The sequence below is a fragment of the Leptopilina boulardi genome, unplaced genomic scaffold (assembly GCF_019393585.1).
Source record: "Leptopilina boulardi isolate dan_hultmark-lab unplaced genomic scaffold, ZJU_Lbou_2.1 LbouV2_216, whole genome shotgun sequence".
Classification (NCBI taxonomy): Eukaryota; Metazoa; Arthropoda; class Insecta; order Hymenoptera; family Figitidae; genus Leptopilina; species Leptopilina boulardi.
This window is the reverse complement of record NW_026137770.1, coordinates 3,852,092-3,879,417: the sequence shown is the minus strand read 5'-3', so window position 1 is coordinate 3,879,417 and position 27,326 is coordinate 3,852,092. Positions and strand designations below refer to the sequence as shown.

The 27,326-nt window shown below is 26.4% G+C and overlaps 1 protein-coding gene and 1 long non-coding RNA gene across 3 annotated transcripts; one reads left to right on the top strand and one right to left on the bottom strand.

The window, feature by feature from the left end:
* Positions 1-268: 268 nt before the first annotated feature.
* LOC127279410 (glutamine synthetase 2 cytoplasmic-like) lies at positions 269-26,955 on the top strand. Of its 2 annotated transcripts, none has more exons than XM_051301755.1 (3): positions 269-428; positions 24,113-24,303; positions 24,378-26,955. In XM_051301755.1, the coding sequence occupies exons 2-3, from the start codon at positions 24,120-24,122 to the stop codon at positions 25,301-25,303; spliced, it is 1,110 nt and encodes a 369-aa protein (XP_051157712.1). In that variant the 5' UTR covers positions 269-428; positions 24,113-24,119; the 3' UTR covers positions 25,304-26,955. The 2 variants fall into 2 exon arrangements, with proteins under 2 accessions (XP_051157712.1, XP_051157710.1); XM_051301753.1 differs by lacking the exon at positions 269-428 and adding an exon at positions 12,069-12,313.
* Positions 21,076-21,785, bottom strand: LOC127279429 (uncharacterized). The gene is made up of 3 exons (XR_007842635.1): positions 21,651-21,785; positions 21,469-21,566; positions 21,076-21,291 (listed from the first exon to the last, which is right to left on the bottom strand). It is a non-coding gene; the product is annotated as an uncharacterized LOC127279429 (long non-coding RNA).
* Positions 26,956-27,326: the final 371 nt, after the last annotated feature.

Here is a 27,326-nt window from a genome sequence, read left to right as displayed (position 1 = left end):
ATATTTTCATGTATGAAGGCAAATTGAAAAGAATTACGGAAGTTCCATCGATAAGTGATATCGTCAATATACTCTAGCATGCATGGATGCTCGTTATCTATGAAATTGATTACTTAAGTAGTTGAGGGTTTGTTATAGATATCAGCTCAGAAATATATATATATATATGTAATATATTTTAATGTCAATATTGAGTTCGACCGCACGGATCAGCGTGTTCCTGTTCTTGCTACAGGGAATTTCAACTACAATAATTGGTCGGATGCAGCGCGGATACGTTTGATGATAGTTATATAATAGAAGCGCGGTACCAAGGCTAACAAAGAGTGCCGGGTGAGCGACGTTTAGGCTTACTGCCTTCTCTACATAAGTATCGTAACAAGCTTCAAACAAGTTAGTACCTCGTGTTATTGCACCTACTTCAAGTGGTAAGTTTTACTCAAAACGTGGATTGTTATATAGTAAAAGTGAGAGAAAAAGTCGAGATGATTTTGCATAGATCAAATTTTATTTAATTTATGAATTCTTATATAATTAAAATTAAATTGACAAACAAAAGAAAAAATGACCGAAAAATTTCTGTCACTAAAAGATTTGATTTTAAATGTGATCTCTAAAGAAATATATACAGGGTGATTTTTATTGCCCGGAGCTTCTAAAAATTTTTATTTAATTCCACTTTTTTCAAAAAAAACGAAAAAAATGAGATCAAAAAAAAATTATGTAGTCCCGGTAATAAAAATCACCCTTATGGTATAACAGAAAATTCCTTATAATTCCCTTCCTTTGATGCCGATGAATTGAGTTCATTTTACTTTATATTATTTGCGTTGAGTTTTAATTGTGAAAATTATTTTTGATAATTATCATCTAATAGAAATAATAGAATGTAATAGAAAATTTTTAATTCTTCGAAAGATATATAATCTATAATCTTTAGCGATTACCTTGTCTAATCAAATGGTGACAAAAATTTCTTCGACAACGAAATCTTTAGAAATCAGTCACATAGATTCAGATTAAAGTAAATTATACGCAAATAAAAGTAATTTTTTTTCAATTATATGTTCTTATATAGTATTCGTATGCACTATATAAAGCAAAATAGTTACATAATTTCTCTAAGATAATAATATTTTACGTAAATTGTAAAATTTTTCAAAAAAAAATATGCTAAATAGCAAAATTTTCATATACAAAATTTTGATATTAAAAAAAATTCATTAAAGTTAGTTCAATGATATTTAAAAAAAAAATTGTTGAAGTAAATTACTAGATCATTATAAACGCATTAATATAACCTGTAATAAATTTTATATAATCTGCTTTGATTAAGTTCAGAATTACTTATTTGAAAATTTTTCTTTACGTTTATTCTAAATTTTGTCGCAACAACATTGAGAAAAAAAAGCTATTAAATCAACATTTCTGTAAAAAAAAACATAAAAGCATATAGAAAAAAATTTTATTTGATTCAAATAATCGCGGTTTCACTATTATCAAATAAATATTTATTTGTATCAAATAATTATTATTTGAGTTAATTATAAGGTATTTACCTTAAATACAGAAATTAATTCGAATACAGTTTATTTTAGTCAAATAAAAATTATATTTGGTCCAAATTAATATTTATTTGATAATATAGCCAAGTAACTACGATATTATTTGAATAGCATATAATTTTTTTCAGTGATATTATAAAACTTGTTTCATATTTTACAAGTTTTTAAAAAATATACTTTTGAGTAAACAAGTTTTATTTGATAAAAATATTGTTGATTAAATAGCCTATATCTTTTATATCGATAAATATATTTGCATTCTCAAAAATCTATTCACAGCAACATATATAATTGTTAATCGAAAAAATAGTGCAATGTGAAGTTAACAAAAAAAAAATATTGTTCAAGATCATTCTTTTTTTAACATTGAATACAAAATTATTAACTAATTAACTTGAAGTTGCGTGCAAGATAATATAAAAAGTTAATTTATAAACTTTTGTATTGCACGCAACTTTAAGTTAGCATTAAATTTTTACAATTTTTTAAATTTTACCTTTCTGTGATTATTTATTATAATTATTATTATTATTATTATTAATATTATTATTATCAAAATGACAAATAATAACCGTATTAAAAAATTGTATATTTGATAATGACAGATCTATTTACTTATTTGTCACTTTGTTCATATAAAACCAGAACATAAAGAAGACGTAATTTTCTGTATGTAAACAATACAATCCTCAACCAACCAATGTCCTTGCAACTTGTTTCATTATGCTAATGGTAATTGTATATGTAATTAAACACGTGTATCGTGACAATATTTAAAGACAAAAAGTCACAATATTTATGTAATTTGTATCTGGAATTTTGCAAATTTTTTGTTGACATAAAAAGATTAATATTCATAATAATTTTTTTAAATAAAAATTTCTCAGTTACAATGTATTATAGAGAATTAAATTCATGAATTAAGATTAGATTTAATACTTTAATGAATAAATATGGGTTTGAATCATTTTTGTCTTTTTTGTATATGTAAAAAAATTTTAAGCACTTAAAACCAGATACACTTGGAATATACGTTTTACAAACTTGAAGTGAATTTTCAAGAGGTAACATAACATTTTATTTGTGCTTAATAACTTTTTGTTATTTAAAACAAATAAAATAATTTTTAGGCTCTGAGACAAATATATTTTTATTTAATTCAAATAAACGCAAATAAAAGATTTCTCTAGGTGCGTGTAAGATTCCACTCTCAATAAAATGAGCATAAAAATTGTTGGGGAAGGTGGGGTAATGAGAGCTTTTTAAATTTCAAGTACATAGAGACTTTGAATTTCGCGGTCAAAATGACAAATGGTCACATTTCTGAAAGATTTGTATAAACTACAAGGAAAAATCAAGTTTTCGAGTTTTTCTTCTTTAATTGAAAATATTTCTAGAGATCAAATTAAATAGTTAAAAATTTATTATTTAATTATGTTTCGTGATTTTATTAGAGATAAATATATGTAGATTTGGATACATGAATAAAAATAGAGGTAATAATTATGTTTTTCTTCATTTTTTCAAATCGTGCGGCCTGTAAAAATTCTTTGTGGTAATTGGAGAATTGTGTGAGCCAGCAAAGTTTCGTTACGACGATATGGCTTTTCTTATTTCTTTGAAAATTGAACAAGATTCTTTTATAAAATTTGATATTGTGGGGTAATGGGAGAAAATGCATTTTTTTAGAATTTTTTTTTACAAATTTCTTTTCTTTCTCTTAATTTCTAATTAATTATAATTAAAGATAAATAACAAAAGAAGTAAAATATGACCGAAATAATATTTTATCATAAGTCGATTTTTTAGTCATTTTCCTTAAGGGGCTCCAATTCCCCCACCTTCCCCCTATACTTTAATAAGAAATGGATATCGGAATTAAAAATTTCAAAATGTCGGATCCAATATGGCGGAAGATTTTTTAAAAATTGATTGCTCTCTTAATTTGAATCAGTGAAATTTCACTGGTGAAATAGCTAGAAGTCGGTTACTGAATCATTTAGTGAAATTTTCACTGAAAATCAGTCATATATCACTGATTTCCAGTGAAAATTTTACTAAATGAATCAGTCAATCTGTTTTACCCATTACCGATAATACAGATTGACTGATTCATTTAGTGAAATTTTCACTGGAAATCAGTGATATATGACTGATTTTCAGTGAAAATTTCACTAAATGATTCAGTAACCGACTTCTAGCTATTTCACCAGTGAAATTTCACTGATTCAAATTAAGAGAGTGAATTCGCTTGAAACTATAGTTATAGTACTCAGAAGTTTCTGGGGGTCGCTGATTATTACACTAATCTGGGCCACCGGATAGTAAAGTCGCTTATAAAATTGATACGACCATTTGAGTTGTCCCCTGATGACCCTCAGAATAAAATGTTTAGAAAATAAGGGGTCGTTCACAAACTATACATCTCGCTATTTTCTACCCATTTTAGACACCTTCCCCCCTAACGTCACGTTTTGATACATATTCAAATTTGATTTTTTTCCACAGTTCATCAAAGGCACCTTGAGCCCCCCTCCCCCCTAGGAGTTTGACGTAATTTGTGAATGGTCCCTAATTTAATTATTGTAACCTTATTAAAAATTTTATCCTTTACCTTTTCTTTCAATAAAATCAAATCTTTATTTACTTATCGTTTTCGAAAATACTAATGTAATTCAAATTTTCATTTTAATCTGGCTTCTAAAACACAAAATTATAAATATTTCTTTATAAAACTTTTATATAGAAGTTATATTATATTAAATCTATTATTTATACAATGAAAAAGTAAAATAATTATATTATTATTATAATAATCATTATATAAAATAATATATAAGAAAAAAGGTTAAAAATATATCAATTGTCCAAGCCAATAGTGTGGAATAATAAAATACACATATTTTTTTGGTTTAACGTTAATTTTATAAAATTTATTAATTTTTTCGTTGCACAATTTAAAAATAATAGAATTACAATTTTGCAAAAACTTCGTTTATGTATATTGTCTATCTTTATTTAAATTTTCACTATACGAAATGTTCATTACTGTATTATTAATATTTATGTAAATTTTTTTCTTTTTGTATTGAAAGTAATTGTTACAGATATATTGTAAGAAAAAACTTTTTTTCTGAGAAACGCGCGTGAGTCAAAAATTTTCCGTTTATGTGGAGCAAGCGGCGATACCGCGTGTATTACCAAGGTCGTTTACGTTTACTAATAAAGAAAAAATTAAAGGTGCATGAATGAATGTAAAAAATCTAAAAATTTATTATTTGTCTTAAACCTTTACTAACATAATGTTTAAAAGTGACTGATTCGCTTAATACATCGGCTGTAGTGAACAAACGAAACAAAAAAAAGGAAAACTTAATAGTATTTTGTCAAAAATTAAATAAAAGAAAGCATCTGGTGAATTTTGTACATTTTTACATAAAAACTACAGTTTTAAGGTAAATTGTTTGAATAGATTTTTTAAAATCATGAAAATCATTATTATATGAACTATATAATATAAACAGAAAATTTTTTATTCGCGTGCTTTTCTCAAGAAATAGTTTTTTTAAAATATCTCCTTTACAGTTATACTTTGAATATAAAAATAAAACATCTAGTGAGGATGGTAATTTTGTTTTTGAATTTTAATATTGTATTTATTGTATTTACCATATTAACTATAAAAATAAAACTTTATACAAATATTTATAATATAATAATAATAATAATAATAATAATAATAATAATAATAATAATAATATTTGTAATAATTATTAATCAACATTTTTTTCTCTGAAAGTATTTACTTTTCTTTAAGAAGCTTTTGAAAAATGAAAAAACCTATTTTGATGATGTTCGGATTCACATTGTTAAAATTTAAAATACCGGATCCAATTTGGCGCATAGAGTTTTTAAAAATTAATTGGTTTTATTTGAAAGTTTTTTAGTCGTTAACTATGAATCTGACATCAATTTTAAAAATTTTAATATAATAGTATGCTCGATAAGTTTTTGAAAATTGATCAAATTCACCTGAAATTAATTTTACTCCGGGGTTTATAGAGTTCCTAAATGTGAATCTGACATCAAATCATAACATATATCATGTGGCTATTAAGCTGATCTATATATTGTAAGGCAGTATAGTTCGTGCAGGAAAAATTTGAATTTCAAAAATCTGACTTTATATTTATAATCAGCGACCCCAGAAACATCTGAGTAACAAATTTGAAGGGAATCTAACTTCTAAATTTGAATTCCTGTTTAGAATTTCCAAAAAAGATGCGTTTACATATCAGATTAGAACAAAATAACAAACCAACTTTTGAATTTTTACCTTATGGATTCAAGTTCAACAAAATAAAATACGTGAAAATTGACTAGTCTGGTCACTGGATTTAACCAGATTAATTCTGCATTCACCAGTTACGATTAATCAGACTAACTTCGGATTAGACGGAACTAATTCAGAATTTAATAGTCACACAAAGAGGACTAATTTCGGACTCAATCGAACTATAATTCCGAATGAAAAAAAAAACCTGACCATAAACTGGGTCTTATTCCAGAATAATTCCAGTATAATCCGGTATTAGGTATAATGTGTAAAATCTGTAATCAGTTGAAAACAATACACCTTGCTGAAAGTAAAAAGATAGAAATAGATAAAAATTTCTGAATAGAAACGAATGAACTTTTTCTATTCCTCCCATGTATATTGGCGATTCCACGTGAAATTTACATATAATATTTTTTTCTAAAAGTATTGAATTTAGGCATTTTTGCCAAGAGAAAAAAAGTTTCAGATTTTCATTAACGAAAAATTTTTTTTTTTTAAATTTTTATAAGGTCAACTGGGGTAAATCCGAACGCTTTTAGTAAGTTTCAACAATAACATAAGTTTTTTCTTAAAAAAAAAAAATACTTCCGGTATTCTGGTGCATGAAGTTGTTACTTTACTTCCATAGAACAATTTTATGGGGTAGAAAAAATTTTTGATAAATTACAATCGCAGGAAACTTAGCGTTCGTATTTACCTCGATACTTTGCAACTTTCCTAAAATATGGGGGTAAATACGAACGCCACTGTATTTCAGAAAAATCTCAGGGAAAATAAATTTAAAGTATTGCAATTGTTAAACTTATATAAAAACTCAAAAAAAATACGATAATAAACCTATTATGTAATAATGCATCATATATAAATACAAAAATCAAACAGGTTAAAAATTAAAATGCATTACACAATTAAAACCTTCAATAACTTTATCAAATCATAACGGATTTTTGCAAAACTTGGTACAGAAAGTATTTTGGAGTGATTGAATGTAAATACAAAAATAAAAGTCAAATTTTTTTACTTTCCTAAAACTTATTTTTAAAAATTATCAAATTTACTAACCCTGAAACCCCCCGAGTAACAATTTTCGAGCGAATCCAATGAATTTTTTAATTCTCGTCCGCCATTTTGAATTTTGAAAAACTGACTTCAAATTGGTAATTAGCGACCCCAAAAACCGTAGAATACCAAATTTTATTAAGATCCTGAAAAACTTTTTTCAACAAACCATTTGGCAAAAAAATTGAAACACTCCTTCGAGAGAACAGAGATTAAGTTTCTGCTTATTAATTACTAACGAGGATACGTATAGAAAGAAAAACTTTTTTCTATGTACTTTTATAATGTTAAAATAATAGTGTAATCAAATAAAAACAATTTTGTGTGGCTTTGATGTAAAAAAAAATTATTAAAAATACCGTTCGGATTTACCCCAGTTTTCCAATTTTCTTGGGTAAATACGAACGGTCTGATATTATTAATAAAATTTTACAGAAGGCAAAAATCAAATATAGTTTCTGTTCTAGTATTCATAACAAACAATTATAAATAATAAAATGAATTTTTAGCTTCTTTTTCTTCAAATACGAGACAAAATACTGAAAGAGTGTCATCTTTGATTTTCAATCTTTTTTGCAATACTTGTTATCTTTGTTTATGCTGTTGCTAATTAACAAACAAAAAATGGGATAATACTTAGAATCTCTTCAAGAGGATCTGAGGTAAAAATTCTCATATCGAACTTATTTTTAAAAATTTTAATTAAGCTGAAATAATTAGCGTTCGGATTTACCCCCCGTTCGGATTTACCCCGACTGACCCTATTAAAAATAACGATTTTTTATAAATAAATAAATTTTTTTAAACTTTGTTTGTAAAAAGTTTTAGAATGGGGCCTGCTAATTCTTTTTGTTTAAATAATTTGGTTAAAAAAATTTTTTTTTTCTTTATTTTTCAAAATAAAAAGTTTTTTGTCCACCAGGATCTTTCACTTTATTCATAGAAAAGCAAATTAAAATGTATTTTATTTTAAAAAAGAAAAGGAAATAACAAATTATTTAAACAAAAAGGATCATCAGACCCACTCTAAAACTTTTTGCAAAATATTCTTAGTATTTTTATGTATATGTAAAAATAAAAAAAAATAAGTTGTTTATGAAAAAACATTTTTTATATAAAAAAAAGTAATAAAAATTAAACTTAAAAGTAAAAACTCACAAATAACCCGGTTGAAAAAACTTGTACAAGATCGTGCACCGATCTTGCACATGTTCATTCACCAGGTCATGCACTCTCTAAATCTGAATTAGTAAAAATGTTTACTAAATTGTATTAGTGACTCACTTTTTGCTTTAGAATTAGTAAAATTTTACTAATTGTTAGTAAACGTTACTAATAATTACTTTTTGCTTTAGAATTAGTTAAATTTTACTAATTCAGAAGCAAAAAGTGAGTCACTAATTCAAATTAGTAAATATTTTTACTAATTCAGATTTAGAGAGTAATGAGACTAGTGAAGCAAAGCATGTACCCCCCCCCCCCCTAGCGGTCACACGAATTTATCTAGAGGGCTGAAATTATGGAACACATATGTATTTTTGCGTGTAGATTACAGGAAGAATATAGCGAACTTGATTAGAATTGATTATCATAGCGTTGACAAGGAAAAACTGATAATTTTCGATAAAAATCATGAATTTTCACCCAAAAACGAAGACAATTTTATCTAAAGGGCTTCAAATTAATTCATTTTTACGTTTAGATTATAGAAGAAATTTAATAAATATGATAGAAATTGGTTTTATGTGTCATTTGCACTTCTTGTCCGATTTTTTTCTCAATTCTTAAATTTTAATCCGGAATTTATGTATATACAAAAACGCAACAGACAATCCGCCTAAATCCAGAATAGATTGTATATATATCGGATTTTTCTAGACTCAATTCAGATTAGGATTTTTGTGTAAAGATTTTGATCGATCTATATTCGGATTGTTGAATACTATAATCACACGAATTGATATCACGTAAATTTTGTACTGTCCAGGACTTATCTTGAATTTATCTTTTCGTTCACTTCCGAACTAATCTATCAGAAGTTAATCCAGAATCAGTCTAAAATTTTAAGCAGGGTAGGTTTTACTTTTTGAGCCAGAACCATTTTAATTTTAGGAGTCTTTCTACAACTATATATTCCAATATTTATTAATAAATGTTTATTAACATTATATAAAAACACCTAAATGGGTTCACATCAGATCAATTTTTATATATAATATAATGCTTTTTTACAGTTGGAATATTTATCTTTAGTATTATTTCGAAATCATATACAGGTGATATGAACTTTGAAAACATTTATATATATATATATATATATATATATATATATATGCAAAATTTAACTATTTATGAAACATTCATTTGTTTCTCCCATTTTTGACAGTATTTAAAACTATAAAATGTATGCCCCTGTATTTCGGCAACCCGTTGAGCCGGGGAGTAGAAGAGAAAAATTTCTAGATTCTATTATAGTATATCTATAACAGTTTAATAAAAATATTTCTAAGATATGGAACAAATTTTCACAAAAAAATCTTAGAATATTATCACACATTTGTTTTGTAACAATTTTAGAAGAACATCACTTATGAAACTTATAATTTTACGCTAAAATTCTGTAATAATTTTAAAGCACAAAAAAAAAGAAATCTAAAATACATATAATTTCATTTATTTCACACACCAAATACTTTGTCTAAAATAATAATTATTATTATTTATCATTTGTTTAGATCAAATTGTTTAATATCGCAATGAAATATGTTATTCACGTTAAAAATTATTATTTCTTTAGTAATTTTTCCCTTAGATTCGCTAATAAAATTATTAGTTTTTAACATTTTTTTTTTATATTTGTTTATAACAAATTGTTTTAAAGTTGAGTTTGCAAAAAAAATTTTAACGTTAAGAATCATTACTTTCTCTGTACTGTTGGAAATTCCCACGTAGATAAGTAGGTATATATGCGGTGAGAATCTATTTCCCACTCTATTTCGTTCCAATCTGTTTCCAGCATTGATTTTTTTTTATGTTACTTTTATGATTTATTAAACATTAAGATTATTTTTCGAGTATTTTTTGGGGGGGAAGATCGTTGATAATTATATTTTTAAAATTCATAATAGCAGATCTAATACATATGCCGACAAAATTAAAAATTTTGTATTTCTATAAATCATTTTATTCTTAGTAGTAATCTGTAATCAAAACTACTCCATTAAAATCAAGTTGTCGAGAAATTACACAGAGGGAAATACTACTTAAATATCTAGTAGTATAACAATACTTACATATATATATATATATATATATATAGATATATACTCAGAGGAAAATTTTGTTTGAACCAAATATACCATTTTTTTGTATTAACACAATTTTTTTTTGGGGTTATTTCAAACAAAATTTTTTTGATTCAAATAAATATTTATTTGATCTAAATGATGTTAACCGTATATATAGCAATACATTTATTTGGTTGTTTCAAATAAATTTTTTTGTGAAGTTATTAACATGCTTTTGAAAATTGAATAAGTATAGTTATCCTATCAAGATTATGTTTAAAACAGATGTATCACAAATGAAAAGTTTTTTCAAAATGCAGCACAATTTTTCAAAATTAAATATTTTTTTACACATATAATTGACGCATAATTTATCTTTGTTAATTGCATAATTCCAAATAATCATGCATATGAGTTTAACGTGTAATTGGCGCATAATTTGTCTATTTCAATCACATAATTCCGCATGGTCGAGCATAATTGAAGCGCATTATTAGACTTAAATACAAATATGTACGTTTTTTAAAAAAAAAAACATTCAAAAGTGTTCAAGAAATATTATTCAAAATTTGTCATATATATAATAAACAGTTGTGTTTTCTTTACTAAATTGACATTTTTCTCTGTTTAGTAATGTAAAATTTTAATTTTAGGTTCTAAAATATTTATCACTTAGTCCGGGCAAAAAGTCCTAAAAAATCGAATTAAAAAAATTTAAACAATTACTTGGGAGCCATTCAAATATTACGTAAGCATATTTACAAGGGTTTTGGACTCCAAGGGGGGCTCTATAAGATTTGGAAATACATTATGAAAGGACGTAATGTTTATGGATATCTTCATGATTTCTTGTATATCGGATCTTATATAGTAAAGAAGATTTGAAATATTGGAAGTGCAAAAATAATAGTATATTTATTCAGCACGCTTGACCATTACAAATACAGGATGAAATGTGATGATTAGAAGGGATTAGAGGAAGAAATTTTTAACATATAGTTTAATAAGTTTTAATAATTATCAGAATTACGCAGCAAAAGAAAAGAAATTGGAATATCGAAAATTTAATTGATATAAGTGACGCCGCACGAGAAAAGGGACCTATCCCCGAAATGACATTAGGCTCAGTTTTCCGTGTACCTAATGTGCACGAAAAACTGAGCCTAATATGTTATTTTGGGGATAGGTCCCTTTTCTCATGCGGCGCGTCACATATGTAAAATTGATTTTGAATTCTTGTTCTTTCTTGAAACAAAAGGAGAATACTGTTCTATAACTGAAATATAACATTGATATATCACAACAAAAAGATAACAAACTTTAGGGAACATTTGTGATTTGCGTGTTCTAAAGAATTTACATAACAATTTCAAAACACTGTTATTATTGTTTAATTTTAAAAAATTAATAACAAGTTTACAATATTATAAGCAATTTAAATATTTTAAGACAAATGACTGTAGACAAACATAAATAAAGAAGATTCTATTTAACAATAATAAAGTGTTCTTAACAATAATAAACATTTGACGCTTTTTTAACAACAAATAACATATATTGTTATGTTCTAAAGTAGAAATAAATAATGAATATCTTTAACATCAAAAACATTAAAAACTATTGCTATTTAATGTGCGTATTTGCAATAATTTTTCTTATATTGAGTATGACTTATTTGTTTAAAACAAATACTTATAGTTTCTTTTTTTTTATATTTTCAACTTTCTTTCATCTCTACAGTCGGTAACTATTCAGTGTATAAGCACAAATTTCGATTTTGTTTTGAACTCGTCTGCTTGGTTGGCATTGAGACATAGCCATAGCCATAAGGTGTTATTCTGCTTTAGTCATACGCAATCCCTTGTAGAAAGAAAGTCTGGTGAAAGGACAACTATAAAAGAATTAAAAAATTTTCACCTTCTTTCATATAGTGTTCAGTCATTCTTTATTGTCAACATGAGTCTTAATATTTTAGTTAAAATAAGAACTTTTGAAACTGGTATTTTTCGAAAAGCTGTGTCAGCTCATAAGTCAGAATGGATAAATTTAAGCAGATGTTTAAGGTGAGTTAATTTTTTTTTTTTTTTTTTGTAGAAAACAATTTTTTAAAAATCAATTATTGTTCGACTAGAAAATAATTAAATCATAAGGTTTAGAATAAATTATAAAATACTACAATGTCGTGAAATAAATTTGGTTATAAAGAAAAAATTCATTTTTATAAAAATCAAGTTTTTTAAATTTAGTTTTCTACATTTATTGAAAGATTATTTTTTTATAATTAAATATTTTACACAAGTTCATATAAGGTTACATGAAATTATTTCAAAATTGCTGAGTTATTTTTAAAAACCGTCTTGTTTACTTACACTCATATTCTGGAGGCATATCTATTCTTATCTCAAATAATTTTCAATTTTTTTTTTTTCATTTGCGTTAATTTCAAGTTAAAAAATGAAATTATAAAAATCAATTACAGATATTCAATTAATTAAATTATTTTCTATAAAAAGTAGAAAAAATGTATTTAAGAAATTTTTTTGTTCTCTTATTTTTTATTAATTTTCTGTAAGTATAAAAAAGTTTCTGTTATTTAAAAAAAATGCTATCTGAAAATGAATTAATTTTTCTGACAAAAAACTATGGAAGGTTAAAAGTTGATTTAAAAAAAAACAAATGTGAAAGGTTTAAGAAAGAAGAAGAAAAGAAAGCAATAGAAAGACAAAGAAAACACTTGAAATACATATATGTAAAATGATTTAAGAAAGAAGAAGTAAGGAAGACAAAGAAAACACTTGAAAAATACATATATGTAAAATTGAATAGAAAATCTGAAATTTAAATGAATTTTTATTTAAAAGAATAGCACTAAAGTATTTATTATTTAAAGCAGACATTTTTAATAGACTTTGATTTGTGAAATTTGAAAAATAAAAATATGTAACTAAAAAAATTTGTAAGACTTGAAATATTTTTTAAAGTTTCTGCATTTTATTTTCAGTAGATTGAAAAAAACTTAGAGTATTATTAATTTTTTTTTTTCTTAATTTGACATATTAATAATTTAGACTTCAGAAAGTGTTAAAAAATATATACATGAACAATTTATCAATAAAATTTTAAAAAATTATAAAATTCTTCAATTATGATGGAAAATTTTTAATTATTTAAATGAAAAAGAACTATTTAAATAATGTACCAATAGTTCATTTTATATGCCCCAGCACATATGTTAAAATTTCTTCAGCCCTAATGCTGTAACTTAAGGGATTACATCACTCTAACGTAATAGAAAACTCCAATAGAATCAAACAAAAAAAAAAAAAAAAAAGAAAAGAAAAAAACTGTTGCAATTATTGTAAACCTTTCTTTATGACTTTCACTGTAAGGTCTCATTTTTGATGCATATGAAACTGAACCAATGATAAACGACAAAGAACGTGATGCTACTTTCATACAAAAGATTCATTATTCTTGCGTTTCAAAATGAGTATATATATAGTATATAATTATATACAAAATGAGTATTAGTTTTAAAATGAGCTGCTCAACTTGAACTATGGTTTACTCTCTATACTTCAAATTTACACATAATGAATAATTTACATAAATTTTAAAAAAATAACTTAAAAGGGCGTTGTTATGCGCTGTTGCGTAGAAAGTCTTTTTTTTATGAAAAATTGCTGAATCTCATACGATACATACACTGAAAAAATTTTGGTGCAGCAGCTGCCCCAAATGAAAAATTTCAATGTTCCATTAATTTCATACTTAAAAAATATTTACCATGAGTTTTTATATGAGTTAAGTTAACTGACTATATAAATTTTTCGTTTAGGACAGCTGCTTCACCAAAATTTTTTCAGTGTATATAAAAAAAAATGTGACTTTGTTATAATAAATTAATAATTGATCGCACCAGATACCCCTAAGTTACAAGATATAATATATAATAAACAGTAAGAACAACTATACGACTATAAATCAGCCTAAGATTAAAACGATGATATACTCTTATGCTTTGTTTCATTACCGTCTTAATCATACTTACGTCTCTATATATGACTCACATTTAGTTGTTCTTATACTATGTTTCTGAAAATAACATTTTTATGTATATTATTCATAATTAATTTTCAAGATAGTAACAAAGAAAATTATGTTAGTTTTAATTGTCATCTCAAAAAAATTTTTTTTAAAATTAAATTACATAATTTTTTGTATGCCTATTTTATAATATAATCCCCGACGTTTCCCAACGTTTATACAATGTTGTTAAAAAGTAAATGCAATATAATTCCAAGTCAATAACTAGCGCCTGATGATAACTGACAAATTTGTTTAATATAATTCCTATATCAAATCACACATAAGTTACATATATATATGAACTGTATTTGCTGATAAAATTTTACTTTAGTGTTTCGTAATTTCATATCGAAGATCCACAATGTTAGAACCATATTTGCGAATCAAGAAAATAAAAATGTCCATTTTATTAAGTAAAAGGTTCTTTACAACTTTACCGTGTTGAATTTTTTAAAAAAAGTTTATTTCACATATTCATATTCGTTTAAAAAAATGTTTTTTGCAATTTTTTTATAAACAAATATGTGACGCACTTTGAAGAAAGGGACCTTAGAAGCAAATGAATTATAGGTTATGTTTTTCGATAGTTTTACCTTGATTAAGGGATTAGGCCACCATGTGCGTAAAAAACAAAACGGCTGATTTTGAGAATTTCTTTTAAAGAATTTATCAAAAGCTTTCAAATTTTTGTAATCAATAGGGGAGAATGGGGCAAGGATAGTTAGTTGATGTTATGCTTAGATTGGCTTGCTCAAAAATCGCGTCATTCATGGTATATTTGCGTCTTAACACCAATAGATAATAGTAAAAATTGGAAGTCAATCTGCTACCATTTGCGAAGTCAGGAGTTTAATTTTGTAAAAAGCCTGTTTTGCTAAAATGTTAACGTAGTGTTTATCATATTATTTTCTATATTAGTGCTTCCGAATATTTATTTACGTGAGTGTTTTCCGAAGTGAAATTTCCTGCTGAACACGAAAATCGTATTTATTTTCAAATTAATTCACGTCGTTCCTTAAAATTTAGTAAAAACTGAAATATGGACTCATGGGGCAAGGATATAGTTAGAGCTATTACGGCTCGATAAAATTCTGCTAATGCGGCTGCAAATTATAAAAATATGTTTAATTGTTCTTTTTAGGTTGATATACATAATGGTACGTAATTATATATACGAAAAACGAAGCTTATTGACCAAGAAATTGGTGATCATCTGAAGAAAATTGGTTAAACCTCAGATTTTAGTTCAGACGAATTTTAATGCAATAATTGATATTTAGAAAATGTTCAAAACATGTTGTTATATCAATATTGAATAGTCTAAATCCAATAAAATAAAGAAAACGAAAATTTACTGATTTTCTATGACATTTTTAGCATTCGGATAGTTAAAAATTTTTTTTTACTTTTTCATTCATATCTCGTATGGATTGCAGTCTACATCAAAATAATGTATAGCAAAATTATAGTCAAATAACTAGGCTTTCCAAAAATACTACTCGTTTGCTAATACAAATTCAGATTTAGTCGCTAGATTCGAAAACATCTTATCTAACTATTCATACCCCATTCTCCCCTACTTTATTATGCGCATGGTGTCCTTACCCCTTAGTTTGTTTTTATATTTATAGGTAAAATTAAAATCAGTTTTTATTAAATAATTTGGATGTAATGAAGATTTAGAAATCAATAATTTGTATTGAGAGTTGGCCCTCTTTATGAATTCATAATTCGAAAATTAAGTCATTTTTTAAAAAACAAAAAATTACGAATACCTTTTTTTTCTCTAAAGAATGGAAAAAAAAATATTTAACCGAATTTAAGTGGTCGACTTAAATTACACGTGGAATCGTCCATATGTAAGAATATCTAATTATTATTTCGCTTTCCACTCAAATTATGTAATGTACTTGGTGAACTGTAAGATTGTGTCAACACCCTTGAGGAAATATTTCCCAATACCCAACTGGGCTTCCCAAAGTTTGAAAAATAAAATAATTAAGCTAATCATTTTATTATTCAAATAATATTTTGCACGAATGATATATTATATCAAGTCCTTAGTTTTTAAATGATAAAACTAAGATCGTTAATAGTGGCTTAAAATTTTATTTTAGATTCGAATTTTTAAATGAAAGAAATTCAAATTCACTGAATTTTAATTTGTACGAACTTTTAAATGACAGAATTTTTAAGACGCCGAATTTTCAGTTGTCCGATATTACAAATGTCCGAACAAACAATCAACAGAAAAATTTCAGCACATTTTTTAAAATTAACCCACGATATTTTTGATAATTTCTAATTGGTGAATTTTAAAAAATTGCGCCGAAATCTTTCAGTCGATTGTTTGTTCGGACAAATGAAAATTCGGCGTCTTAAAAATTTTATCAATTAAAAATTCGTACGAAATAAAAATTCGGACAAATTAAAGTTTGGTGAATTGGAATTTCTGTCGTTTCAAAATTCGACTCACATAAAATTCTATAGAATAAGAATTCTGCTAAATTAAAATTCTTGTTAATAATTTTTGCCAAATAAAAAAAATTGCTAGCTAAAAATTTTGTTAAGTAAAAATTCGTATAAAATATTGGCGAATTTATGTCATTTTTTTAAACATTTTTTGAAGAGAATCATAAAATATGAAAATGAAATATTGATGAAAATATTGATTTTCCTAAATGAAAAATGGGTTTTTCCATTTTTGTTTTTCTTTATACTTCAATCTTAGAGAATGAGAGCAAAAGAATTCTCGTTTTGGGTCTCTTCTTTATTTCGATAAAAAGAAATTAATTTTTTGAAAATTAAATTTTTTTGTAATTATATACATGACTAAAATTACTTCAACATACTGAAACGCACTTTAGATAAAAAACTGACATATGTAATGAAGTGTTTATGAAACATTATACTAAGCATTAAAGGATTGAATACATTTAAGTATATATGTTTTTATAGACACAATTGAGCCGAGTAAACACTTTATGAAACAATATATTAAACATATGCCTATACATATTTATTTTTAAAAAATCATTTTTTTCATTCATTTTGTATATAATTTATAAAAACGCAGTTTGGAGTTGGCAATTTTCTAAAATTTAAACAAAAACTTTATTTTGGTATTAAATTTTACTATAAATCAATAAAGTACTGTTGTTCATGATTTACCAAAAAAAATGTTTATGTTATTTAAAAGTTACTCGAAGTGTTAATAAAACTGTTCTTTAAATGTATTTAAATCTGTTTAAAAAAAACTCAAAATTAAACTTCTTTTTGAAAAAATAGGTAAAAAAATATATATCAAATTTTTGTTTAACATTAAAAACTATATGAAAAATACTTCCAAAAACTCTCTGCGAAAGTTCAAATCCATTAATTTATGCTTATAAGATATAGATATCTTGATATGACAGTCAATCAAGAAACGTAATTGTAGGGGTCATTGCCATATTCAGATACTTAAATCTACAGCATAATTTTCATATAAATTTCTTTTAAACCATTTATCTTGTAGTTTTGCAATGCTTAAGAAAGTTTCTTGAAAAACATACACTTTAACTCATTTTTTAAAAAACAAGTTTAATTTCAAATTTATCTATATATATAATGAATCAATTTTTTTTTGTATTACATACCCAAGAAAATTTTATATTTACAAATTTAGGAATTTAATAAAAAAGTTTTTTAAAAAATAAAACAGATTTTTATTGAATTAATATTTTATGGTTTTAAAAAATATTTTCTTTTTCATTAAAAAAAAAAAAAACAATTTTGATATACTTTAAAGTCACGCACTAAAAATAATGAGATCAACAAATTTTCAACATTTTCCACTTTAAAAAATAAATTTTATTTTTGTAATTTTTAAAAGAATGATTCAAAGACATAATGCATTTTGTGCTTAAATATGCAAACTTTGGATGCGACTTATTTTTGGACTATGCAACACATCATTTTTAATAAAAAAAAAGAAAAGAAAAAAAAAATTCGCATGCCACTAATCTTCCAACCAGCCCTGCTATTCATGCATTGATCGCGTGCTCAGCTCGTGAATTCTCTCACACGTGAATACGCCTACGTTTTGGTAGCAAGTATGTACAACTGCTATAACACAACATCCAATCAAACTCACGCATATGAGTCAATTATTATCTTCCACTGTTTTTTTTCTCAAATTGATTAAGTGAGTTAACTAGCAAATTAATGAAACACTACCGAAATACATTCCTTGGCTGAAATTTAAATGCAGAGGAATTTTTTCTTTCTATATAATGGAAAAATTTTATTTCATTTAAATAATTAGTTACTTGTCTATTATCGAATAAATATTTATTTCAATCATTTAAATAATAATCATTTGCTAATCTATCTCAATATTGACCCACTGCTGTTATAGTCAAGAAACAGCAAACTGACCAGAGTTCCAATCAATACTGTGGCACTGATTTCATTCAATTTCAGTTATTCATATAAAATTGGTTATAAAAAATATATAAATATAATAATACCCAGATAACACAATTTCTAACATGGAACTTGATACGTTGTTACATGGTAAGTTTGGTAATATTACATTGCAACATTCAGGCAAGGTTCGTGCAAGATTGAATAGTTCCGTCTAACAACAACCTTGCATGGCAAGTCTAAGGCAATGTTGCCCTGCAATATTGAAAAAATATTGCATAGCAAGTCTGAGGCAATATTGTGGCAATATTTTCGGGTAATATTCAGGCAATATTGAGGCAATATAAAATATAAAATAATCTAAATATACTATAAGACTATAAGTAAGTTTGGCTCGTTGGTTAAACTCAGGATTCACGCGTATTAGGTTCAGGGTTCTATTCCTGTCATGCGTCAATTTTTTCGTTAAACTAAAAGTCATTGTAATATTACCTTAATATTATCTTAATGTTACAATGTAACCTGACAATATTGCCTCAGACTTGCCGTGTAATATTTTCTCAATTTTGCAGCGCAATATTGCCTTAAACTTGCCATGCAAGGTTGTTGTGAGATGGAACTATTCAATCTTGCCCGAAACTTGCCTGAATATTGCAATGTATTATTGCCAAACTTACCATGTAACATCTCGTCAATTTCCATGTATGAAATTGTGTTATTTTTATATACAAACTCTGTACCGACATAAGTCCACGTATAGATAAAAATCAATGTACAGGCGCAGTATGATTATTAATAATTTTTTTTAAATATCAAATTGTACATGAATAATTGAATTTATTAAATCCACTAGTAATTTTTCCCATAGAATCAAATTTCGGTATAAAATTTTAGAAAAAAAATTAATTTCATCCATGCATGAAGAGAAATAGATGGTACGGGGTACTATCTAGATAGTACCAGGTACCATATTTGATCTTACATATACGGACAGTAATCTAGATTCTATCAGTTACTATCAAGATTGTACGAAGTAACATCTTGATTATAGTGGGTAACATAACCATACTTTTTGTAACATCTTTGATAGTACCGAGTAGCATAATGATAGTACCGGATAATATCTACTTTTTACCATCTTAAGATCATAAGTTCTTACCATCTATTTCTCTCCGTGTGGACCTATTACACACAACAAGGTTGGAAGTATTTAGTTATGAAACTCAAGAAAGTTTGTTTTCGCATGTGCAGAAAGAGTAACGGTGAAACTTCAATTAATAAAACTACACAGAAAAATCTGAACTCAAAATAAGTTGAATTCAAAATCAATTGGAAGTGCAACAAAAATGAGTCAGTTCTATGTCGTTTAGCACTGGCTCATTTTTGTTACACTTCAAATTGAGTCTGATTGAAGTTATTTTGAATTAAGGATTTATTTCTATGTTTGGAAAACTTTCCAAGAAATGCTCAGAAAAGATTCTGTAAAGGTTCGAATAATTAATTCAGGAAACAATGCAATAAAAAAAACACACAAGTTTCTCAGAGGATTCTTTACAAAAAGAGCTTATATGTAAAACCCACACGGAACATATGCGATGTAAATTATAAATGTGGTTCCAGAATAGGTGCAAAAGCCAAGTACAAGTACCAATCTCATGAGTGCAAAAGAGATAGGTAGTCTATCTAACTCTCTTGCACTCATGGGATTTGCATTTAGACTTGTACTTGCTTTTTGCACCTAGTGTAGAACCTCCTTAAAAGTACTCGATATAGAATCTTATGTATAATCTTTTACAGAAATTTTCTATAGTGTAGTGTCAATCAGCATATGCAATCTTCTTCTGGGGAATTGTCTTTCCCTATTGAAAATCCCCATGTAGGATCCTATATGGGACCCGATGAAATTTTCCAGAAAAAAACTATATATAAAATCCCTGAATTTTGTAGGATCCCCATTATAAATTCGTATAGGAAAGTGAAACAGGATTTAATGTAGGAATGTAAATTCCTATATACATTGAGAGAACAAAGTAGTTCAGACAACTAATAAAATGGTTACGAATACCATTTTGGTTAGTAAACTATACTGCTGCTAATTCGATAGTCAGGGATACCATCCCAGTAAAAAAAAGAATTAGGAGTAAGCGAAACCGAATTGGCATTGACTTAAGCTGAATTCGGTTTCGGATCTAAACCGAATTGGTAAATTCGTTACGGTGAATTCTTTTTTTCTTACCTTGAATTCTGAATCGATTGAATTTACGTTTATTGATTCGAGTTGGCATTATAAATGAAAAAAGTAATTGTTTTTAAGTGTAAAAATGCCGATTAAACTATTAAATTTTTTCAAAATATCGATTTATTATCTAAAAGTACATAATTTAAACTTGAATTTAAAAAAAAAGTTAAAAATATTAAATAGTTCCAGAGTTATGTCCGGCTGTTGAAGTGACGTCCTTCCGAAAAACATGGTTTGCGGTGACAAAATGGCGACCTGTCAAAGTTGAACGTTCGATTTTCGTAAAAAAAAGCGGCCGTTTTTCAGCTGTAAGAAGAAAAGTTTTGTATAAAAAAATCAATCCTTTGATTAAAGACTAGATTATTATGTATTGAAAAAGTACGTTAAATTTCAGGACAATCGGTTCAGTAGTTTTCAAGTAAGAGTGGTTACTGACTACAAAAATGTATTTTTGAAAAAAACGTGTTTAAAGTTTTGACTTACATTTACATGAAGATGAAATTTTTTTTGGAAATCAGATAGAATCATCAATTCTGGGTCCATATAATAGTTCTTCCGCAAATGAAGCTGCTTTCAAAATCCTAATTCAAATATAAAGGTATAAAAACCCACACGGACGTTAGCCTGTTCTCGATTCTCAAGGTATAAGAAAAAAAAGAATTCACCGTTAACGTTCCAATACGGTTTAGACGCGAAACCGAATTGAGCTTAAGTCACTGCCAATTTGGTTTACTTTACTCACAATTCTTTTTTTTACTGGGGTACTTATGACTTATATGTATACAATTATGTAAAATCCAAATAACTATTATATAGATCATTTGGTAGAAGGACGTATGTAGCTTGACAAATTCATTTTAAAAGATAACATATCGGATGACTCAACATAAAAAATTTTATGCAAAAAATAGAAAAGAATTATTTATGTTACATTAAAAATTTCTTTTACTTACTACACATTTTTGCTTTTATAAATGAAAAGTTCATATTCACATTAAAATTTTGAATAAAATAAAACTTTGGCAAGTAAATTCTAAAATTATATTTTACATATTCAGTATTGTGTATATCTAATCATACAGCTTTTAATTTTTTAATCTTTAAAAATGGTAGTTGATTATTTTTATGTGTAATGTAGATCTATACACCGAAAAAAATATATTCTTGTATTCAGAGGAAACTTCCTCTTACAGAATCCTCTTGAATTTTATTCTTAAAACAAGAGTATTACTCTTTAAATGAGAATATTTTCCTCTAATTTCAAGAGGATCGAAACAAAAGGACTATTCTAGAGCATTCCTCTTATATTCAGAATAATCTTTTTAGAATAAAAATAATTCTCTTAGAATTTAGAATAATCTTCTATGTTTAAGAATATTCCTCTAAATTCTAAGAGGATTTCCCATAGAAAGTCGCTTATGCGCAAAGATGATTGCGTCATATCATTTACGTCGCGTCATAAATCGCATATCATGCGTGAAAAAGTTTTAGTTTCTGTGTGAAAAAAAGGGGAATAAACCAAAATGGATAATAATCTTTTATAAATATCTTGATAGAGTTGCAACTTACACAATACGTGCCTATTTTTGAAGGTAAAAGAAATTTTTAAGAAAATTTAAATAATTTTGAGGTTGTGCTATTTAAAATTTTATTTTATTATTACGATTTTTATTTAAAATTTATTTAAAATAAATTTTCAAATTTAATGAATTATATCCGAACAGATTTTTTAGAGTATTTTTGACTTTGCATGTTCTAAAATAGTTCAAAAATAAATTATATAAAACAGCTCCAATACATAACTTTAAGTCTTTGGGGTCACAGTTGCACTGATAGAAATAACTAGTCACTTTTCTGTATAATCCATTCATATACTATAAATTATGTTGGTGATATAGATATGTACTGTCAAGTATGATGACTATTTTTTCTATCAAATTTTTTTTAATGAAAAAATAGTCAATTAACAGAATAACAAAAGAAATTATTAAATTAAAAAACTGTGTGATGTCAGTGTGTCATAAAATTTTTACATTAAGTTCGATGGTAAAATTAACTGACAAATTTTTGTCAGTGTGAGTGGTAGACACTTATGCATCAACTTCAACACTTTATGACTTTCTGAATAAAACATTTAAACAAAGAAACTTTCAATTTCAACATTTTCAAAATATATTTTGAATTTATTAAACTTTATTAAAAATTTATCAAAAAAATGTTCTGTTTCTGCAGAATTAATCGTAAATACAGTTATTTATAAATTTCCACACTAAAACAAAATGGTGATTTTAATATTATATTTATTAATAGAAGCTCAAACCTAATAATAATTATATTGTTTTTTTATAAATATTAGGAATTAAGCATAAACAATATTGAAAAATGTGAGAGAAGTAAAGGATAACATGGCGCCTCCATTGCAGGGTTTCGTAGCTTGCTAAGGTAACGTTTACTACCATGGTAACGGTTGTCATGGAAACTGTTGTTATGGTAACGGTTATCATGGAAACGGTTGCTATGGTAAGTGTTACTATAAGGCCTTCAGGCCTGGGCCGCACGAAACCCTAAAAAGCTTGAAGTTAATAACTGATTGCAGACATACTTTAAATTTAATGTTTTTAAACCTTTTGAATTATTTAAACTGATCACATAGTAAGTCCTTCTCACTTTATCTTATTGAGAGTTGACTACATTAACAATAATAAAAATTTATTATTAGGATCAGAAATCATAGGGAATCATGGGAAAAATAACCCCCTTGCGGTAGCCATCTTGATATTTCATCTCTCTCTTAAGCATATGTTAAAAGAGAGACGGAACGAAAAATGGCTACCACAAGGGGGTCGATACCAGATTAATTTTATATTACCAAAATACTAAGTTTAGAGAAAATCATCAGAATACCTTAAAATAACTACGAATACACCCGAGGAATAATTACCCAATTACATTTTTGTGTATTGCATTCGAAACTTCAGTTGTAACCACACAACTTATCGTGCAGTTATTCTTAAATAAAAACACCTGTTTCGTATCACGACTAGAACTAAAGTTTTTGAACTCTTTTTGTTACAGAATGTGTTCATTGAGTTGTTACTTAAAATAATTTAAATTCTTTTTGTTTCAGTACTACAATGTCACGAACAATGTTGAAGGATTCGCCGAATGCGGCTTTGGATAAAACATTACTGAACAAGTATATGGAATTGCCACAACCAGACAATAAAGTTCAAGCAAAATACATCTGGATTGATGGTACAGGTGAAGGTCTCAGAAGCAAAACAAGAACTCTCGATTTTGTTCCAAAACACCCTTCAGGTGAGTAGTAATGATAAAATTTTAATTCATCTTCTTTGGGAATTTTTTTTTTTAAATAAAATTTTAATTTACAGATTTACCAGTTTGGACGTATGATGGAAGTTCAACGTATCAAGCCGAGGGAGGAAACAGTGATATTTTTTTACAACCCGTAGCAATTTACAGAGATCCATTTCGAAAGGGAAATAATAGATTGGTACTTTGTGAAACATTCAATCCCGACAAAACACCGACAAAGAGTAATAAACGTTTTAGTTGCAATAAGGCAATGGATACAGTTGCATCCTCTGAACCATGGTTTGGAATCGAGCAAGAGTATACATTTTTAGATTTTGATAATAGACCACTTGGATGGCCTAAGAATGGTTTTCCAGGACCACAAGGTCCTTACTATTGCGGTGTGGGAGCAGATAAAGTCATTGGCAGAGATATAGTTGAAGCTCATTATCGTGCTTGTTTGTATGCTGGTGTCAATATATCAGGAACTAATGCAGAAGTAATGCCTTCACAGTGGGAATTTCAAGTTGGACCTTGTCTTGGCATAAAAGGCGGAGATGATCTTTGGATTGCTAGATTTATTTTACATCGTATTGCTGAAGAATATGGAGTGATTACAACTTTAGATCCAAAGCCTGTTGATGGTGCCTGGAATGGTGCTGGTGCACATACAAATTTCTCAACAAAAGCCATGAGAGTGGAAAATGGTATTACTGAAATAGAGAAAGCAATTGAAAAATTGCGTAAACGACATGTTAAGCATATTCAAGCATATGATCCAAACGAAGGAAAAGATAATGAACGACGTTTAACCGGTAAATGTGAAACAAGTAGCATACATGATTTCTCTGCTGCTGTTGCAAGTAGAAATGTTAGTATCCGTATTCCAAGAGGTGTTGCTGAAGAGAAAAAAGGATATCTTGAGGACCGACGACCCAGTAGCAACTGTGATCCATATTCTGTTTGCGATGCTTTAGTGCGTACTTGCATTCTTAACGAATAATCTGGAATATCAACGATGGCATAGTTTCAATAATAACAAAAATCTATAAATATCAAAGATACATATATATATAAAGATTACAAATTTTAGATATAAAAGATCCCACACATCACAATATCTATATATAATTCCTTACAATTAACTCAAGGAAAGCTTACAGCAAGATATTGTGCTGTGTGGAATATAAGTTTCATGTTTAAATATATATATATATTATTATTAATCATGCATTTTAAAATGTTTCTAACATTAGAATGGTTATAAATGAACCAGATTGTGATAACTTTAAAATTAACAAATTTTAACAGAAAATGGTTTCGGAACAATATTATGTTATAGTATAAATATAAATGATGCAAAACAAAATTCATGAAAAGGGTTTGAGTACTCAAAAAATGATATTAAGAAAATTAAATTAACAGCTTTTAGTTGAACACTATAAAAAATTTTTATAGTTTTGATTTCCATTTGTGCCAGAAATAGATACTATTTTTTTAAATGTAAAGTAACGTTGTTTTTTTTTAAATGGTGGTATATAATAATTGATGATCAATTTTCTATAATATGTAAATGCCAAACTAAAGATGTACTTTTCTTACATTAAACTTTAAAAGTAATTATGCCAATACCGCTAGAAGTTTTTAGAGTAATATTTTTTTTTGACAAAAAATGTGTAAAATAAAATTTTTGCATTTCTTTTTTAAAACTTTGATATCATTGTGCAAAAAAAACTTAAGGGTATGTCAATAAGTCGTTGCAATTTTCCCACTGAAGCTCTATGTAAAAATTGTATTGACTTTGACTTCTCTTTAAGTCGTTGCTGGTCTCATTTTTTCCAGAATTTGATCAAAAATTTTAAGAATATAAATAAAAAAAATTTGAATTTTTATTCGTTGTGTCAAACATGTATTGAAATTGTTTTCAAATATTTTTTATGTAATGATTCTTTTATTTTTATATATTCTGTTTTTGTATATTTGTTACGGTTAAAGTGCAAAGACGGGCGAATGTGTATATTTTGGTAATAGTGAATAATCTGTCATTCTATGAAGAAATTATGTACATTTACCAACTTCGCACTTTAATCGTAACATTTTCACTTGTTGAGTTGTATTCTAAAAAATGTTTGAACTAGCTGCTATCTTAGAGGTTATAGGGCTGCGTTTTTTTACTTCGCGCACGTACCTACAAGTTTCATATAATTTTCAGATTTTTAACTTACAATTTTGACTGGTAAACGAGTCTTTATCTGATTCAATAACTATATTTGGTTTTTTTTTCGGTTCGCCAAGTGTATGTCAATTACTTTCTATTACCAGCTTACTATGTTTTTTGTACATTATTTTAAATTATTGTTCAGTATACAAACCGAATGAGATATGAAAAAAGATATTAAACGTGTTTTTAGAGATCAGATTTACTTATATATTTAAAATAAAATATTCTTTTATGTACATTTGACACAAAACGCCATAATAGCGACATAAATATTTTTAAAAAGCATAATGCTCTCTTTATTTTTGATATAGAAATGTTTCATAAATATATTTTAGGTGCAATTATTGTTTACATTGTTATTAAGAATAATATTAAAGATTATTTTACCACCAGAATGTAATTAACTGGTTGACAATAAAAATACTAAGTGTTAATTTAATATTTCAACCCAAAGTTACATATATTCATATTTAGTTTTCTATATCACTAAGCACTAAGTCAGTTTTGAAAATTATATGCGTATAGTTTTATAATTTCAATAAATTCAATGGTACTATTAACAATTAAAGTGTACAAAAAATTATTCTATATGTTTATAGAAAATTATATATAGCATCTATGTAAAACATATATATATATATATAACTACATAATGAGTTCTTTAATCAATAAAGCAAACTATTATTTTTAATCTATATTAGTTTAACCTTATGTTTTTGTAAAATATTGGACAAACACCGGCATGGAATTTGTCAACACTCATTCCTTTAAAGTGACTAGCAATTTCTAAAATTTTTATCACATT

Coding starts and splice junctions, on each gene's coding strand:
- LOC127279410 (XM_051301753.1), top strand. CDS start 12,207: ATGAGTCTTAATATTTTAGTTAAAATAAGAACTTTTGAAACTGGTATT. Junction 12,314..24,112: donor AATTTAAGCAGATGTTTAAG/GTGAGTTAATTT, acceptor TTTTTGTTTCAG/TACTACAATGTCACGAACAA. Junction 24,304..24,377: donor TGTTCCAAAACACCCTTCAG/GTGAGTAGTAAT, acceptor TTTAATTTACAG/ATTTACCAGTTTGGACGTAT.